Source organism: Saccostrea cucullata, unplaced genomic scaffold (assembly GCF_032062105.1).
Source record: "Saccostrea cucullata isolate Sc308-1 unplaced genomic scaffold, CSIRO_AGI_Scuc_v1 ctg3318, whole genome shotgun sequence".
NCBI lineage: Eukaryota > Metazoa > Mollusca > Bivalvia > Ostreida > Ostreidae > Saccostrea > Saccostrea cuccullata.
In genome coordinates this window covers 36,497-57,089 of record NW_026933254.1, presented here as the reverse complement: position 1 = coordinate 57,089, position 20,593 = coordinate 36,497, and the positions used below count along the sequence as shown (strand labels likewise).

The following is a 20,593-nucleotide window of genomic DNA, read 5'->3' as shown; positions in this document are numbered from 1 at the left end:
GAATTTTCTCTAAGAAAATGATCCCCCAGCGCCCTACCTATTCCGTTTTTCTTTTTGTTTGGTTTTACTTAAAAGCAAATGAATTAAATATAAAACGCCGTCTATACGATTCAAACACCCTCTCAATCGAGAAGAATGGGGTGCGAGGCTCCGCCTATCCTAGTGAGCTACGTTGACACATTAGGGTACAGGTGAATAAATTTAACTGTTTGACAATAATTAATAAAGTAAAACTTTTTTTGTTGAAAACCACGAATTTGGCCCATTATGGGTCTAGACTTCATTTTGACAAATCAATAATAAAAATCATTAAAAACTTATTCTTTAAATAAAAGTACTTTTAGAATGGAGTCTGGACCCATTCATACCTAAATTATTGCAATTTAGAACAGTGAATGAACCAAGATTTTGGCATAAAACGCGGTGCAGCTTAATTTGGAAATCAATAACTGTCGTGTTTATACAATGAAAGCATAATATTGACTTCCATCATGAATTTATACAAAAACAATGCATACATACCAAAAATTAATATTCAAACTTCAATTGAAAATCTTTCGTCTCCATTGCTCAACGTTGGGGATATACAACGCCTTGTACGCCCCTGTTCTTTAATACGTATCACATTTTATCGCACCACATTAAAATAATCATATAATATCGTACCTTATTATATGATACAATATTGTATCACATAATACATTATAATGTTATGTCTTGACATGGAATTGCATCATATAATATATTATTTTGTAATACTCATACACTTATATTTGCAAATATGAGTACATAAATGTATATATAGATATAGAATAGCGAAACGTTTAATTCTGTGTGAACATTTTAATGATTTCACAATGATTACCACATGCTTATCACTTGACAGTTGCATTATTGTAAACATTAAAACACAATTATTTTAATAATTCTCAAGGGTTTGCCTATTTCAAATGTAAATATAAGTTATAAACAGCATTATTATAATTTCATGTTAAATACTGAAATCTAATTGGTTAAGACGCAGTTGGTCATCCGTTCAATTACCCTGAGCGTTAGCAACACACTTGGCAACGGGTAACCGAACAAATTGCTACATGTGCGTAAATTATGCGCATACGGTTTGCGATTTCTATCTAAAAGCAGTAAAATTTTCTTTAAAATTAAGACATTCAGTATAATAAAATAACTAGTGCCTATTTGGGAAGGTAACTGTTGACACCCCTCAAAAACCATTGTTAACCCCCGCTTCGCGTCGGTTGACAATGGTTTTCTCGGGAACTATTTATATACAACGTTAAATAAAAAGTTCACCGGGATATGAACTCAGTTGGTACGTAATCAAGTCTTCCGAGAAGCCCTTTGGGCTTCACAGGATATGATCACGTGACCAACCAGGTCCCGATAAACTTTTTCAATTGCTGTTTATTTCTTAAATATTATATATATTATTTTACAATCAATATTTCTGAGGATTAGTCTAGCCCCCCCCCCTTTCAATTTGCTTCCGACGCCAGTGGATATAGTCATCAAAGGGCGCCTGCTCCAAAAACTTTGCTCTGCTCTTAAAATTTTTACAGCCAACATCCAGAATTCAAGTTCCAGATTCAGCATCCAAGTTTTAAAAGTTCATTAGTTTGTCCACATGCACCATCCATGCAAGTTTGATGAAGGTATACAATGCATTTATTCCCTATTTCTACTCAAGATTCTATATCAATTGGTAATATTGATAGTTGATCCTTCCTGTTTGGGTATAAAAACGCGCCAGGTTTAGTGTGTAAATATTCAGAATAAGTTCTGAACGAAAAAAATATTCATGCAGAATAAAGTACACAGACTGGTGATAAATGATGTGTATCTTTGCTCTATTCAATTCAGTATTCATAGAATATTTATTTATTTGAATTTAGTGTCGGTATTTAATTCAATGCTCTATTACCCCCCCCCCCCCCATTATAACGTTCGTTTACAAGATAAAATATTGTTCTTGTTTTTTTTTATTTCATCAAAATTCAATTTTTAATTTTAAAAAGCAGTTTTATCATTTCATGACGTTTCTTTACAAAATTTTAAAATTGACGTTTGTTTTCATTTTCCACAGTTTCTGATGCTCGTAGATATCACGTATTTTGCTATTTTGTAATTATAAATTTATATCATGTTTTCATATAAAAATAGAATATTTTATCTTAAATATTATAACAATATTTGCAGTTTTTTTTTTTTATTATGGCTTTTTTTTTTTAGGTCTGGTCTCCTGAACAAGGCATATCCATCATGATTCATCTTTAACTTGTCTAAATAAAAAAAAAATAATTATAAAGTGTAGTTCATTTAAAATTCAATAAAATTTATTATGAGAATAATAGTAACGATTGTATTGCAATGATTTTATATTTGAATTGCCATTTGGGTTCATTTGGATCACCATTTTGGTCCATTTGGGTAAATCGACGCACCCCAATACGCTTGCGCAATTAGTCCGGCGCGTCAATTTACCCAAATGGACCCAAATGGAAACAAATGGACCAAAATGGAAACACAAATGGACCCAAATGGACCCAAATGGAAATCAAATGGAATATTAAACATGTGTTATCGTATTTTAATACTTATTTGAAATGATGAAAATAATGAACTTACAGTTACAAATGGATTTTTTTAAATTATTAATCTCTAATATTGTATTTTGAAGCGTGAAGTTTTGATAGTATTCTATATACCGGCAAAATTATTTGGGGGTAGGGGCGGGGGGGGGGTGTATGGGTTGGCATGGCCTCCCCCCTCCCCTCCCCCCCATCCGTTCCTACGGCCATAAAAAATATCAAATACTTCAGTTTTGTATTCAAGTATGTTCAATAGTTATTACAAATAGAATTAAATCGCATTTTCAAAAATACAATTGAAGAAAATAATGATATTAAAATATTCTCTTTTTGTTTTAATTTCATTATTTTCTATATTTTAATAAGTAAAAACTTGAGAATACGATATAATATATATGTTTTATATTCCATTTGGGTCCATTTGAGTTTCCATTTGGGTCCATTTGGGTTCCATTTGGGTCCATTTCGGTTCCATTTGGGTCCATTTGGGTAAATCGACGCACCCCAATTAGTCAACTTCAACTTACAATCGCAACTGCGCATTAAAATTTTCCTCAACAATGTCGTGTCTAAGTGCACCGCTGGGAAGACTAGAATGTTCAGAATTGTTCAGTTTGTCGTCATTAAAGCTGAAACTTTGCGATGCAGGTGTCGAAGAAGCAATATGCTTTTCCAAGGCATGCGTGCGTGCTGCTAAGATGTCTAAGAAGGTGTACGTCTTCACCGAGATTTTTGGCAAGGGACATCATATGCTATTACAATATATGATGAAACAGGATGGAAGTGATGACCCTTTACTACAAAAACTAATCTCCTACACTTCGAATTTGAAAGGTAAGATTACGTATTTTCTAAGTAGGCCTACCAGAAAGCATTTCTGATGACCTGATGCCAAGTTTTTTGTAAAGGTTCAAATTGATGCAAGGATTGTGAACTCTGTGATAGCGCTTGGTCTGAAAAAATTCGGATGGACGATCTGGGAGCTATACTACAGTGTCACCACATGATAAAATTGTGTATTTTTTGCGGACAAAGTTTGGACTCGTTAACCTTATTCATGTACAGTGCTTTAAGCAGTTCCGGATTTCAAGCAGTTCCGAATAATTTTAATTAAATAACAAGTTTGGCTTTCCAGAAAGCCTGAAATGTCATCTCTTTGGCTTCATTAAAGTCACAGAATAAACAGTGGAGTGTAACTTTTTTCTCAGCTATTACAGCTTTTTCTATTCTTCTAAGGAAGGGGAGTGGCAGCTTACCTGAACATTTTAGAATAGGAAAAAGGGTAGTGATCAAACTCCAAAATCCTATGTTGTGGATGAGAAGGAAATATTTTAACCTTTTAAAATTTTTTCGAAAAATAAATTCATTTTGTTAGTACATGTAGTACATGACTATACTTGAACAAAAAGTATGGATAAGGGAGGCGTTGGCATTGAACAATTACAGCAGTACAAAGTTAAAAGGGCTGGTACACAGATTTGTAGATCTGATTTTCTAAAATTGTCTAAATAATATCATGATTCATCTGTTGCTATTTTAGCATTTTACATTGCATGAAATATACTAAAATAATGTTTAAAAATCTCCTTTATCTGGAAATTATCAAATCTACAAAGTTTGGGACACGTTTCATTTTTCCTAGCACTTTCACAAAGTAAACTTAATCCATAAAAGAGATAACTCTTAATGACAAAAGTGTCCATTATCCCTTTATAAATTTATCAAGTTGAAGAGTTTTTTGGTCCAATTTTGCCCCGTAAGCCATGCTATAATTGTTTGAATTTTACTTCGCATTTCCATTTCCCTTGAATAATCATAAGAGTAATATTATTTTAATGTAAAAAAAATGTTAATGTCCCACTAAGCAGTATTTGTAAAATTTGTAAGTAAAAAAAAATCACAAGAATTAGTTGGGTAAAATCTTAGCCTTCATTTTGACCTTACATACATGTATGTATTTCACAGCTTCTTAATACTTGATATCGCGATTACTTAACTTAGCGGAACTCTTTCGCGATGGAGGTAGTAAAAGTCTGTTGGCTGGGGACAACTGTGCTATTGAATACAATGCAAGATCGATCGTTGTAGAATTTATAAGGACAGATAAGCAAAAAATCCTGGTGGAATACCTTGCATAACAATCGCCGAACCAGTCTAATTAATTTTTTAGAGGATCTGATCCTAAAATGTTACATTTTTAAAGATATTTTTAGGTCACCTGAGTAAACTCAGGTGACCTATTGCCATCTGTTTTCGTCCGTCGTCGTGCGTCGTGCGTCGTGCGTTGTGCGTTGTGCGTTAACATTTGAACATTTTCAGCTTCTTCTCTGCAACCACTGAACCAATTTCAACCAAATTTGGCACAAAGCATCTATGGGTGAAGGGGAACAAAAATTGTGAATTTCATGATCCCTGCCCCCCTGGGGCCTGAGGGGTGGGGCCAAAACCACAAAAATTAGTGCAGTCTTTGAAAATCTTCTTCTTTACTCCTGGACATCAAGCAGTCAAACTGTTTGCATGATTGTAATCAGCATTGAGTCCTTTACCAAAATTGTGAAATTCATGGCCCTGGGGTCAAGGGTTCTAGTGCTAGGGCGGGGCTAAATAAGTATATAGTGAAAATGCATTATTTCATTGAAAATCTTCTTCTCTGCTTCTGGGTATTAGACAAACCAACTAAGTGCATAGTTATGATGAGCAAGAGTGCCTCTACCAAAATTGTGAATTTTATGGCCCCAGGGTCAGGGATTCTGGTGTTAGGGTGGGGCTCTATAGATTATATAGTGAAAATACATGAATTCTTTGAAAATCTTCTTCTCTGCTCCTAGGTATTAAATGAATAAACTAAGTGCATAGTTATGATGAGCAAGGGTGCCTCTACCAAAATTGTGAATTTTATGGCCCCAAGGTCAGGGGTTCTGGTGTTAGGGGGGGGGGGTTATAGATTATATAGAGAAAATACATGCATTCTTTGAAAATCTTCTTCTCTGCTCCTAGGTATTAAATAAACTAACTAAGTGCAAAGTTAGGATGAGCAAGAGTGCCTCTACCAAAATTGTGAATTTTATGGCCCCAGGGTCAGGGGTTCTGGTGTTAGGGCGGGGCTCTATTGGTTATATAGTGAAAATACATGAATTCTTTAAAAATCTTCTTCTCTGCTCCTAGGTATTAAATGAATAAACTAAGTGCATAGGTATGATGAGCAAGAGTGCCTCTATCAAAATTGTGAATTTTATGGCCCCAGGGTCAGGGATTCTGGTGTTAGGGTGGGGCTCTATAGATTATATAGTGAAAATACATGCATTCTTTGAAAATCTTCTTCTCTGCTTCTAGGTATTAAATTAATAAACTAAGTGCATAGTTATGATGAGCAAGGGTGCCTCTACCAAAATTGTGAATTTTATGGCCCTAGGGTCAGGGGTTCTGGTGTTGGGGGGGGGGGGGGGGGGGTTAAAGATTATATAGAGAAAATACATGCATTCTTTGAAAATCTTCTTCTCTGCTCCTAGGTATTAAATAAACTAACTAAGTGCAAAGTTATGATGAGCAAGAGTGCCTCTACCAAAATTGTGAATTTTATGGCCCCAGGGTCAGGGGTTCTGGTGTTAGGGCGGGGCTCTATTGGTTATATAGTGAAAATACATGAATTCTTTAAAAATCTTCTTCTCTGCTCCTAGGTATTAAATGAATAAACTTAGTGCATAGTTATGATGAGCAAGAGTGCCTCTATCAAAATTGTGAATTTTATGGCCCCAGGGTCAGGGGTTTTGGTGTTAGGGCGGGGCTCTATTGATTATATAGTGAAAATACATGGATTCTTTGATTTTTTTCTCTGCTCCTAGGTATTAAATAAACTAACTAAGTATATACCATAGTAATGATGAACAAGAATGCCTCTTCCAAAATTGTAAATTTTATGGCCCCAGGGTTGGGTTTCTGTTGTTAAGGCGGGGCTCCATTGATATTATAGTGAAAATACATGAATTGTTTGAAAATTTTCCTTTCTGCTCCTAGGTATTAAGCAGGTGAACATACCTATATAGTTATGATGAGCAAGGGTCCTATTCTTCCAGAATTGTGAATTTCAAGGCCCCTGGGTCTGGGGTACCATAGACGGGGGGGGGGGGGTTACTTATATACTAAAAATGAATGAATTGTTTGAAATCTGTTCCTTGGTATTAATCAAATATTTTTGAAAAGCAAGGATGCAATTGTGCAATGTTTGGATCTAGGCCTAAGGGTGAGGAGTTCATGTGTGAAATGGGCACTACTGATTAGTTGACATGAATTTTTTGCTCCCCTACCCTGCCTTTGGGTTTTCATTAACCAAACTAAGCAACTGCTAAGCATATTGTTATAATGATCAATGGTGCCTCTTTCAAAAATTGTGAATGCCATAGCATCTGGCTTAAAACATGAATCAAATTCAGTCACTGGAAAGTTGTTGCATAATGCTCAGGTGACCTATAAGGCCCATGGGCCTCTTGTTAACCAAGCTGGCTCTTCTAATTAAATTTTCATTGAAAATCGTCGCATTTTAAAGCTGATAAAATAATCTAAACATTCCTTATTTGACAATCTACTATTTGGAATTAAATTCTTGGCAATACATTGTACTTTGGGTATAAAATTTTTCAAATCATTCGATTTTCACTACTGTCAACAAAGCCATGTGCCCCTGTAATCTCGTGAGATTTGATCTTTCTCGACTCCCCCGCAAAAGAGCGGTAGTAAGTTAGATAACTGCGAAGTAATCGCGATATTACGTATTATTATACTCCGACAGCAGACAACAGCGCTAACTTAAATAATTCCAACCCTTCCAAAAGATTTCCCGTAAACATCAAAAAATTAAATATTCAAAATCAACTTTTAACAGCACTGGCGGATTTCGGGGGTGCCCAGGCTCACCGTTTTTTTTTCGTCCAAAATATACACGAGATTTTAAAATTAAATCATTTTTTGTGTGGCTTTGGGCCCCTACCCAACGCCCACATGCTTTTAGCATAAGTAAGTAATAACATTTAAATGCTATCAGCTGAATCAGGCATTTACAAATTATATGAAAAAAGTCCTGATTTGCGAACCCCGAACTTATGGCTATTTTAGGAATATATAGTATTGTGCCATTAGTGACCATTCAAATTCACGTGCAGTGCGTATATATCTTGTGATTTAGTAAACTTTATCTGCATACTAAACATATTAACAATTCTGTAGTATAATTAAGTTTGGCTTCCTTTCAATAATATAGGAGGGATGAATTGAAGACATTTTTGCCATTAATGCAATTAAAACTGCATAAAGAAAATGATTGCAAGTTTTTTAATTATAAGCCTCCTTAAAAAGAATAAATTAGACATGCAAGAAAAAACTCATAATCATTCTTTGTGATCTTTCATTCAATGTCTGTAGTTTTTTTTTATATAATAGATATCCGCTTATAACTTGTGTTTTTAATTTCTGAAATTATACATTTGATTAATCAGACTTGTATTATTTTTAAAAAACAAAAACGACACCGCGTTATAGAATGACTAATCTACCAAACAAGTTTTCACCATCAATTCCTATTAGTTAGTAATGCGAATACTTATGTGAATGTTTTAAATTTGATGTTTTTCTGTGAAATCTTGGATCCACGCCTCGGCTGCAGGGGTCTTGACACATGCGCTGACCTAGTTAGAATCGAGTTCTGGCCATCATTTAGTATAATAGCCAAGAAGACTATACATAAGAACATACAGTGTATATTTTGAAGAACCCCCATCATCCAGGCGATTGTGTGTGTCGGACTCTCTATGATTTCTTCGCAGCTTGTTTTCTTTATCAATAATAAGGCAGACCGCTCGTTGTTTACATCTCTATATTTAGAAAATCGCATCATCGCGTCAAACTGACCAGTCGGTGATCCTCGGGTGGTCTCGCACTTTTTGTGTGTAGCGTAGTGGAGTCAGCCGAGGATTGCCGAGTGATCAATGGCAGCTTATACTGGGACTTCACATCCGGAAATCAAACTTAATGTGTCATCTCTCGTGAGAGATGACAATTAGAATTATGCAAACATAAATGTTTCTGTTTCTAATGATTCTTTACATAAATGAAGCTTGATGTATTGTCCATACTCTGGATGACATAGCGAGATCAAGAACTCCGTCTTTCTTACCGTGTCCAGGCTTTTTGTTTACCACCGCAAGTGCTTAAATGACGTTGACCGACATTCAACACGTGCTGTCTTGAAGACGTGCTCTGAAACCGTGGTAAGGTACTTCATTTAAGATATATATGTGAATGAAACATTGATGTATCTTCTATCTCATAAAATTTCGGTTTCGTTAAAATACGACGTAAGTCCAAAATAAAGAGCAATATTCACAACATCCCATTTTAAGCTGTTCTGAATTAACCATATATGGGGTTGTCTCAAAAGAGCTGGTATAACAAACAAGAGAAATTACGTAAACAAAAAGTCAGAAACATGAATTCATTTTACATTCAGAGTTTTATGATAAATTATGTTGATTTGAAAAGGCTGAGAAAGTATTATTAATTTCAAAGTCATGGCTTTAAGTATCTTTCTCCCTCTCCCATCTAGCTTCTCTCTCTCTCTCCCTCTCTCTCTCTCTCTCTCACATGCTGTTTACAGAAGATACTACAAATTCAAAGATCCTTAGAAGAAAATACATATAAACAAATTAATAAAAGTGAATCGAGAAACTGTAAAGAATGAACAATCTCAATAAATATTATACAATGTAGAGTGTATTTATTTTTTTCAGTGTTTGCTATATCTAATATATCACTGAGTCCAAAGAAACTAAAAGTAGTCATGGGAAGAAAAAAGAAGAAAATGTCCGAAATCAAAAAAAGCAAGAACTTTATGAAACCACCAATGACCCCAAAAGAGGGTTGCTGCTAATATGTAGCAGGCCTTCTGATAGGTCATGTGCCGAAAGGTTTATGAAATTCTTTTTAGACAATTCTGGATTAAAATGGAGAATTTTTTTGCAGAGGTTAATAATGTATATTACATGTAACATGTATAGTGTTTGTCATGTCTGTCATCTGTCCTTCTGTCTGTCAATCTGTGACACTTCGTGTTAAGCTCAGTTTCAAAGAAATTTTTCAAGATATTTTTATCAAACTTCATTTGCTGACACATATAGTGAGAGGTATTCAACTGCTTAAAGATTTGTTTTTACCTTGACCTCACTTTTCTCAAATTTGCAGCTTGCTAACTTTCAAACCAAAAAAACTATTCAAGATATTTTTGTAACTTTACTTATACATACTGTAGACGTACTTTTTTCCGCGAGGTCATAATTCCGCGGAATCTCAATTTCTGTTTAATCCGCGTGTAGAAAATTACGCGGATTTCTTAGACTGTCACTATATGCCTTACATTTATATTAAGTACGCTTGGACAAATTTCCGCGGAAAAGTTGTGACCGCGTACATAGCGTAAATTTATACCACGCGGAAAAAAGTACTTCTACAGTAATTTCAAATTTGGTAAGAATTTATCAACTGTGTGCGATTTTTTTTAAACTGACTTTCCCTATGGCCTTCAACTTTCTCATCGATTGTAAATAAAACTGAGTTATTTTGAAAGTACATGTACTCAAGTTTAACCTTTTCTTCAAACTTCACACACTATATAAAGCAAAGTTTCATGTGCATTCAAATACAATTAAGTGAACTAGTGAATTATGTGTTCGGCATCTATGTCCTATGGACGTACCCCGGTATTTCTAGTTTTTTGTATGAAATGAACAACAATTCTTTGATTAATTATATTTTTTATTTTGATGATTTTTTCTAGTCTTTTTCAATGCAATTTTCTGATTTTTATTGTACCAAAATATGTTGTTTTTTTTTTTATTTTTAAAAATATTTGATAGTTTATTTTATCGTAAATAAAGTTGTTGAAACATGATCTTTTCTTCTTTATATATGATATAATTGATATTCCATTTTCGAGCTCAAATCTTAAAAAAAGTGGAAAAAAAAATATTATTGTCCCTATTAACTTAAAATCTGATTGTTAAATGAATTTTGAGACGACCTCTGTTGTTACAACTATAAATAACAACGATAGGTGGGGAAAACCGGAACTACTTGGAATCATTTAAACTGCTTGAACTCCAGCATATTTTAATTGGAAAACTTTGATTATAAAGTATTACGTTTTAAACAAAATATTAATGTGACTTGAAAGAGTAAATAAAGGACTATTTATTTCAATGTAGAAATCAAACACAAGTCCTGCATAAATAATTTGCCAAGTGTTTTTCCCGTTACGATCCGGAACTGCTTAAATCAATGTACAATTCTGTGGAACACATTAGTACTGTAGTATTTATTGTCTACTTTAACAAGAACACAATAATGCGTGTCTGTGGTACCGCTGGACTCGCATGGAATAAGTCCACAATCACTGCACTCCCCCCTTATTTTTTTTGAGAGGAGTAGGTCTATGTCTAGAAAGAATAATCTTACCATGACCAGGCTACGATCAGGTCACAGTAAGAATTCGTCCCATATACTTGCAATGTAGCAGCCGTGATGCGGATCTGCTTCGCGTCACTTTTAAGTTTGTTAAAATTAATCTGCAGGGGAAAAACACATTTTTATACACTACAAACCTTTTTGAATATGCATATGTAGTTAAATCCACAAAATAATCCATTTAATGGGTCATACCAAGGCATTTTGTTAATATACGCGTTTGAATTTGCCTGCCATTTTGTCGGAAATTGCATTGGAATGTCTCCGATTTTATCATTAACATGGCAACGTAAACAGCGAATTTTTAAATGTGATGTTAAAAGTGGCAGTAATTTCGTTGCAAAAACAGTGAATGTGGTAAAATTTGATTATAGAAGAGCAACATTGTAGGCACTGTGTTTTCACCAGTATTCGTTGAATACCAATATTTGTGGATATCGTTATGTTTATCCATGAAATTTAATGTTCATTGAAGTGCAATCTCCACTAACATTTTGTATTGATAGGATCATTGGCCACGAATCCACGTATCCTTGAAACTGTGATTTTTACTTTATCCACGAAAATTGATACCCTTGATTCAGGGTTGTCTCTAAAAATTGATGTAGAAGGAAGAAATAAAAAGTAGTAGGGGGGTCTGGAGGTCTAGCTTATAGCTAGATTGTGGTTGAAATGAAAAAATAGCCCAGTAATTACGTCATTTTAGGTTGGGGAATTCCCTGCTCCCGGGTCTTAGAGACAACCCTGCTTGAATATTGATGAAACCACAGTATTTGAGACTAATCATATGAAAATTTAGACGAGATACAGCTCGATATATTTTTTTTATTTGCTACGAAGCGAGCATATGGGACGCATTCTATTCCACCCTGTAGGACATCTGTCATTTTAACGATAGAATGTTCTATCTAGTCTATGTCTGGTACTAACAGCTAATAACTAGGAAGTGGGGAAAGGCATTCCAGTATAACATAGAATAATGACCCCCATAGAATAATGACTGGGGGTCATTTTTCAAGGTAGAATAATGATGCCCCGGTCATTATTCTACGTAGAAAAATGACCCTTTTGCCTGAAGAATAAGTGTCATTTTCATGAGTAAAATGAGTACACTCTACATTAAGAAAAGTGACCCCTGTAGAATAATGACCCCCTTATAGATTTTAATTTTTAGCTCACCTGAGCCGAAGGCTCAAGTGAGCTTTTCTGATCACATTTTGTCCGTCGTCCATCCGTCCGTCTGTCTGTCTGTCTGTCTGTCCGTCTGTCTGTCTGTAAACTTTTCACATTTTCGACTTCTTCTCAAGAACCACTGGGCCAATTTTGACCAAACTTGGTACAAAGCATCCTTGGGTGAAGGGGAATTTAAATTGTTAAAATAAAGGGCCAAGTCCCCTCACACGGGGAGATAATCAAGAAAAGGCTAAAATAGGGTGGGGTCATTAAAAAATCTTCTTCTCAAGAACCACTGGGCCAGAAAAGCTGAAACTTATGTGGAAGCATGCTGGGGTAGTGTAGATTTTAAATTGTTCAAATCATGACCCCTGGGGGAAGGGCGGGGCCACAATGGGGAATCAAAGTTTTACATAGGAATATATAGGAAAAATCTTTGAAAATCTTCTTCTCAAGAACCACTGGGCCAGAAAAGCTGAAACTTATGTGGAAGCATCCTGGGGTAGATAGAGGATATTCAATGTTTTGTAGTTGAATATGGAATTTATTTCACGAGTGGGACAGGATTTTTTATATTTTCACGAGTGCGAAGCACGAGTGAAAATATCAAAAAATCCTGTCTCACGAGTGAAATAAATTCCATATTCAACTACAAAACATTGAATTTTCTGTTTATTACATTTTCAAAAAATAATTCTTTGATTTTTTCCTTTGCCACTGTCTTTTTGTTTGTAATACAGTCATAGGCTCCTGACGTCATAGTTGAGCGGTTGAGACGTCATAGCTATGTGAGGTGAAAACACTGTAAACATGGATTTAGCAACATATTTTGGGTAATTTTGACAGTTTTATTCGTTGTCAGAATGGTTTATTTATTTCCTTCTATCAAATATTAGGTCAAGGAAGAAAATTTTGTTTACAGCAATCTTCGTTACTGGAATGGAAATCGAGAGTTTTCCCGCACTTCTGATATTCGTCACACTGTGACAGGATATCATTTTGATATCCTTTCACACTGTGACAGGATCAAAAACCAACCTAGGGGGCGACTGAGGCGAAATAGTCGCTTTTGGGCTCCAAACTTCGCCGTAATTTATCATGAAAGCGAAGTTTAAGTCGCCTTAACATTTGCTAAACCTTTATTGAAAATCATAAAAAATGTATTAACAAACATGGTAGAATCGTCAGTAGTTTATAAATCTTGTTTTATTACTGCTGAAATAAACGAAACAGCAGGGCACTTGCACCTGTTTCGCTGCCAATGACCAATGCGTCGAATACTCCGTCGGAACTCCTCTAGATTTTACACTTCCGGGTATGAAAAAGTCCATTGTTACAAGTTATGCACAACCAGACGCAAAACAGCTGGTCAGCTATCGATGTCATGCCAAAGATGTTGAAGATGATTTTAGATCTTTTTATTGCCAAATAATTAATTCATGCTGTGAATACAGACATATTTTTACTGTTAATTTGTGGATTTATTGACCGCCTAAGAAATTACACAGAGTTCAATCAGTATGCGTACGTAGTATACATCAAAACTTTTTTCAGAAAAACAAAATTAATATTGAAAACAAATTTTGAAGAGAAAATAACAAATTATGACTATGCAATGAGGCTGAAAAATTTAAATGAAATGATAGAATTTAAAAGTTAATTCAATGTTGTTTTTCTATTTTTTTTCTTTATTTTTTTTTTTGCTAGATATACCTTGTAATTGGAAGAAAATTCAGATTCTTTTCTCTTTTTAAAATTATTTTATTCAGGATGTCAATATAGAAAAATTATTGAAATGTATTTTAAGTTATACACAAAGAAATAGTTTCATTTTTAAAAAGTTTAATAATGATCAGCGGGCGTCACACGCACCAAGAAGTCTCCCTAAATTTCAAAACTTCTCCCTAAATTTCTCTGAGGGAGAAGTGAAGTCTCCCTAAATTTTGGGTCTAGGTTTGTCCCTGAGGATATCATTTTTATTCAATGAATAAATTCCAGTATTTCACGGGTAAAAATGTAATAATGTAGATTCTAAATTGTTCAAATCATGACCCCCGGGGAAAGGCGGGGCCACAATGGGGAATCAAAGTTTTACATAGAAATATATAGGAAAAATCTTTGAAAATCTTCTTCTCAGGAACCACTGGGCCAGAAAAGCTGAAACTTATATGGAAGAATCATGGTATAGTGTGGATTCTAAATTGTTGAAATCATGACCCCCGGGGGAAGGGCGGGGCTACAATGGGGAATCAAAGTTTTACATAGGAATATATAGGAAAAATCTTTGAAAATCTTCTTCTCAAGAACCACTGGGCCAGAAAAGCTGAAACTTATGTGGAAGCATCCTGGGGTAGTGTAGATTCTAAATTGTTCAAATCATGACCCCCAGGGGAAGGGCGGGGCCACGATGGGGAATCAAAGTTTTACATAGAAATATATAGGAAAAATCTTTGAAAATTTTCCTCTCAAGAACCACTGGGCAAGAAAAGCTAAAACTTATGTGGAAGCACTCTGGGGTAGTGTAGATTCTAAATTGTTCAAATCATGACCCCGGGGGAAGGGCGGGGCCACAATGGGGAATCAAAGTTTTACATAGGAAATCTTCTCAAGAACCACTGGGCCAGAAAAGCTGAAACTTCTTCTCTAAAACCGCTTGACCAATTTCAATCAAATTTGGCACAAAGCATCATTATGGTAAGTATATAATATAAATTGCAGAAACAGAAGACTGATCTTTTTTCAAAGCGGAGAAAACCTTGAAAATGTAGAAAAAGGGGGGTCGTTTTTGAAAATCTTCTTGAGAACTACTTGGTCAAATTCAACATAATTTAGCATAAATATTCCCTATGGAAAGGAAAATATATCATGTATTCATCAATCTAGTGAGTAATGTGAAAGAGTTATGGGAGTTTATGCCAGGTAAACAATCGTTTATGATGGGGAAGACCAATTAAATTTTTGAATGTTTTTAATTTGAGGAACTGAGCGCATTGAGACACAATTTTATTCTTCACGTCTATAGGTCCCCTGGAATTTTTGAAATAAAATCTTCTTCTCATATAGTTCATTCCACCAACTGGTATAATATCGAACAAGAAATATAAGTTTTAAAAAATAATATTATTAGTAAGTATAAGGAAGAAAATGTACAAAGATTATATTTTACTATTTTGAATTAAAACCTTCAATAATTATATAATTTCTAAGGAAATAACACAGTTTTTATAATTATTACAAAATACAAAAAGAATTTTTTTTTGAACATGTTGATTTTACTGTCATCATAAGTTTAAATTGTTAAGTGTTATTTTTAAAGACAATGAGACAAGAACTTTAAAATGGGTAATAAAACACTTAATTGTTATGAAATGTATGCATTAAAATGATTTAAAAGCCTTTTTCTGATGGACTTGTTTTAGAATCCAATATATCGCATATCGCTTGAAAAAATATTGTATCGTATCGAAATTTTTGGCTCAATACACAGCCCTAATATTCTCTCAAATATTTTGATCGCTTTATAAAGTGGGGGGGAGGGGGAAGGGGGGGGGGGCAGAACAAAAATATAGGGAATTGGAAATTAACAGTGTACCCCTACAAAAAGTTAGTTTTCTATCTTGCATAGGATTTTCTCATTTTTGGTAAAAATGATATTCCATAAAAGTCAAAGATTAAGTGTATGCAAAAATAAGTGTAAAATTCGAATACTTTACAATATCTATTTTTTAGACGGGGTCACGTGACCCCGTCTGTTAGTTTACTGTCAGAGACCCTCAAAAAGGAAGCTGTGGTGATAACACATGAATTAAAACTACGCTTATTATGAAAGAGTGCAGAAATTGTTTTGATCAAAATATAAACATTTTGTATCAAACTGAAGAAAGTGATATGAACTTATTTCTAACTCAAATTAATGAAGCATTTTGTAAATGTAAACTCAAAATATTAATTGTAAAACACACTAGTAAACAAAGTACTCTCCTGCGTAGTATTACGACTGCGTACGCATCATCCATTGTTTACTTCCGGAAAAATATTAATTCGGACCAGGTGAAATTCGGACAATTCAAAAAGGTTTCTAGACTTACCAATTATTGAAATTTCTACTTCAAATTAAATGAAAAATGCGATTTTATATTATTCATAATTTTGTTTTTAGCTTGTTAATAAATTTTTTTTTATCAAAACTCGTTACAAAAATCACATTTGTGAAATCTAGCATGAAAACAAATTTGACCCCGTCTTTCAGTACTGTCTTAGTACTTTGATTTGTTATTCTACTGAGGGGCCATATGGTACAATATCCTTTTAATACCAATATAAAGTCATTGTTGCTCAGGTGAGCGATGTGGCCCCATGGGCCTCTTGTTTTCAATAAACGGTACGACAGTGATCACTTTGTATATAGTATATCATAAAAGTCAGTACATATGTCCCTGAAATGTATGGAAATATAAATTACCTCTTATATAAACTGATTCTTTTTCTATTACTTTTATTGACTCAAACAAGACTGACTGTTTCTTTGGTTATTTTATTTCAAAAATCCAATTATTAATGTATAATTTTTAGCTCACCTTAACGAAGTTGGGGGAACTTATGTAATACCCTTGGCGTTGGTGTCGGTGTCTGCGTCCCAGGTTAAGTTTTTTGGAGCAGTTTTCTTTTTAAGTATTTCTATGTCCTATATTGATTAGACATGCATGGAAGATGCTTCTAATGTGTTTCATTGTACCAGTCAAAGTTTCAGATGCTGCAATTTCAGCAAAGGAATGGCCAGGTTCATGTTTTCGGAGCAGGTTAACATTTTTGGTGCAGTTTTTGGTGCAGGTTTCATTTCCAAGTAACTATAAGCCCTATGTTGACCAAACTTGCATGGTTGATACATCTAAGGATGCATACTACTGGGCTTGCTTTGGATGCTGAATCTGACCTACATTTTCCGGATGAGTGAACAGGTTAAAGTTTTTGGTGCAGGTTTCATTTCCAAGTAACTAGAAGCCCTATGTTGACCAAACTTGCATGGATGATACATCTAAGGATGCATATAATCAGGCTTGCTTCGGACTACATTTTCCGGTTGAGTGAACAGGTTAAATTTTTTTGTGCAGGTTTCATTTCCAAGTAACTATAAGCCCTATGTTGACCAAACTTGCATGGATGATACATTTAAGGATGCATACTACCGGGCTTGCTTCGGATGCTGAATCTGACCTACATTTTCCGGTTGAGTGAACAGGTTAAATTTTTTTGTGCAGGTTTCATTTCCAAGTAACTATAAGCCCTATGTTGACCAAACTTGTATGGATGATACATTTAAGGATGCATACTACCGGGCTTGCTTCAGATGCTGAATTTGACCTACATTTTCCGGTTGAGTGAACAGGTTAAATTTTTTTGGGCAGGTTTTATTTCCAAGTTACTATAAGCCCTATGTTGACCAAACTTGCATGGATGATATGTCTAAGGATGCATACTACTGGGCTTGCTTCGGATGCTGAATCTGACCTACATTTTCCGGTTGAGTGATAAGGTTAAAGTTTTTGGTGCAGGTTTCATTTCCAAGTAACTATAAGCCCTATGTTGACCAAACTTGCATCGATGATACATCTAAGGATGCATACTATCAGGCTTGCTTCGAATGCTGAATCTGATCTACAATGTACATTTTCCGGTTGAGTGAACAGGTTAAAGTTTTTGATGCATAATTCATTTCCAAGTAACTATGACTTCTTTTATGACCAAACTTGCACGGATGATACATCTAAGGATGCATACTACCGGGCTTGCTTCAGATGCTGAATCTGACCTACATTTTCTGGTTGAGTGATAAGGTTAAAGTTTTTGGTGCAGGTTTCATTTCCAAGTAACTATAAGCCCTATGTTGACCAAACTTGCATGGATGATACATCTAAGGATGCATACTATCAGGCTTGTTTCGGATGCTGAATCTGACCTACATTTTGTGGATGAGTGAAAATGTTAGTTTGTGCTGAATGTATCATTTCCAATTAACTATGAGCCCTATAATGAGCAAACTTGCATGGACGATACATCTTAGGATGCACACTAATGGACTTGTCAGATAATAGACCAGGTAAAAGTTATGGGTGCAGGTCAATTACCAAAAAACTTGAAGGCTTATATAACATTGTATAAACCAAACCAAACTTGCACAAATGTTGCATCAGGAGATGAAAACTCTCAAATTTGCTTCAGATGCTTAATTTTAATTACATTTTCATGAACAACTAGTTTAAATTTTTTATGTAGGTCTATTTCAATGTATTCAGTTGCTTAAATATTTTCATTTCTGGAATGTACACTTTTTGTTGGTTAATTGTGTGACTTTGCCTTACTTAAAGACAACATCCGTTGAGGTGAGCTCTGTAATCTCTGATTACCTATGTTTTTACACTTGGATAGGCAATTTTGTCAATGTAATTTAGATTTTAGCCATAATTATGTAAAATTATAATTGTAGAAGCAACCAAAGCACTGCAGAAAGTATCTGGAGGATCAAGAGAAAAAGAAAGTGAGACAGGGTGGGCAGCAAGACTTGCTGTCCATTTTTTTTTACCATTATCATTGGTCCAGGACTATATTCTAGACAGTGGTAGCACCCATAAAGTCTTGGAGTGCCCCTGCTCCTGCAAATCTCGTATAAATTATGGTGACACATCAATTGGTAAGTTGTACAATTTGTAACGTGGTCCACACTTCATTTCTAAAGTTTTATTTGGTATTTAGGCTACAGTATACAGTATACAATCAGTATTGATTGTATGTGTTTGGTTTTAAGTAATATTTCACTTTCTAGTACATGTTACCCTGTAGCAAGTTGTGTTTTTCTCATTTATGTTATAGGTATATTATGCATCACAAATGTGAGTGAGGTTCCAGATGTTATTATTGTGGATGCCCATACCATGTTTTTGCTTTTTAGTATGCAGTGTTATATATCAAAATTAAAATAAACCTGGTATCAGCCTGCACTTTACTATACTTCATAAAGTGAAATTATTTTTTCGTATATATAACATGTGACATTTAACCTGTTAGTGCATTTTTTGTGTGCCGTAAATTGCAGATTTTTACTATGGGAGGCACTGTAGCTCCCAGGTCATCCATTTGAATTTTTTTAGACCAGGAGCTACAGATCTGCATCTACAGACATACCAGTTTACAGTGTCATGATAACAGTTTGATTTGTTCTTGAAAGCAACATTGTGAGTGAAAAACAAAGATTATTCATTAAAATAAACCATTTACCGTAAAGTCGCGTGTATAACACACACTTTCTTAGCCAAAATTTTATCAAAAGTTAGGGTTGCGTATTGTACATAGAACCAAATTTTTACCCCATTTTTTCAGGCCATGATTCTGGATAACAAGGGAGTAGTGACTGCCGATATCGCATTTTATGCAAGTTGTATGAGTGTATGTATACTAAACTTACTGTGTCAGAAATACCTTATTCTTAGTTTTTACCAGCCGCCAGGAGGCGGTCGGTTATTTGATATGAAAGTTTTAGGTCGCCGTGCATTTCTGCGGAGTTAAAACAATTTGAATAAAAAATATTTAACATTCATGAAATAGAATATTAAGAAAGAGTGTCTAAATGTTTAACAAAAAACGCACAATAATGATGAAATTAAAATTTTATAAAAAATGGGTTAAATGTTTCATCCAATCCTGATTGACAAACTCCGACGAGACTGAAGTGCGGAGAAATAAGCAGACATGTTGGGCATAGTCTAAAGCAAAGACCGCGTTATATACATGTATAAACAAATTTACTTTCTCTACTTCAATAGGATTTGCTGTATATATAATTTAAACTGACGTGTAAATATAAATATACAATGTACATTTAATACGGAAATTTTTCAAAAATATGGCTAAATCTTAATTTATTATCAGACAGAATATTAGGAGATTTTTTTTTCCAACAGACAAGGATAAATCGCGTTTTACAATATGCCAAGTCTTTTCCCGCCACACTTCACACCAAAACAAGATAGAGAAGAAATGTAGTGGCGGATCTAGAGGGAGTTTAGGGGTTTTAACATCCTCTGAGCGAGCGAGGAGCCCCACATAGTTGTTACGTTTTATTAAAGTTAAACTATCTCTAGTTAGGTAAGTTTAAACGTTAGTTTAACTTTTAATGGAAAAAGCTACTTTAACATCAAACTTCCGCCAGAGTTCGCCTGTACCAAATAAACTGCGTGCAGGGACGCAGACTATGAGTAAGTGACTTATACATAGTACATGTAGCAATGTACATGTATTGTGTACTGAAGAAA

At 34.6% G+C, this 20,593-nt stretch overlaps 1 protein-coding gene across 3 annotated transcripts in view; it reads left to right on the top strand.

The window, feature by feature from the left end:
• The first annotated feature begins 3,142 nt into the window (after nucleotides 1-3,142).
• The window catches only part of LOC134237785 (uncharacterized), a 33,032-nt gene continuing 15,581 nt past the window's right edge, over nucleotides 3,143-20,593 (top strand). For all 3 annotated transcript variants that reach the window (XM_062719927.1, XM_062719928.1, XM_062719926.1), the window contains exons 1-2: nucleotides 3,143-3,440; nucleotides 18,772-18,975. In XM_062719927.1, coding sequence (XP_062575911.1) covers nucleotides 3,167-3,440; nucleotides 18,772-18,975 — 478 coding nt within the window. In that variant the 5' untranslated portion in view covers nucleotides 3,143-3,166. The remainder of the gene's footprint in view (nucleotides 3,441-18,771; nucleotides 18,976-20,593) is intronic.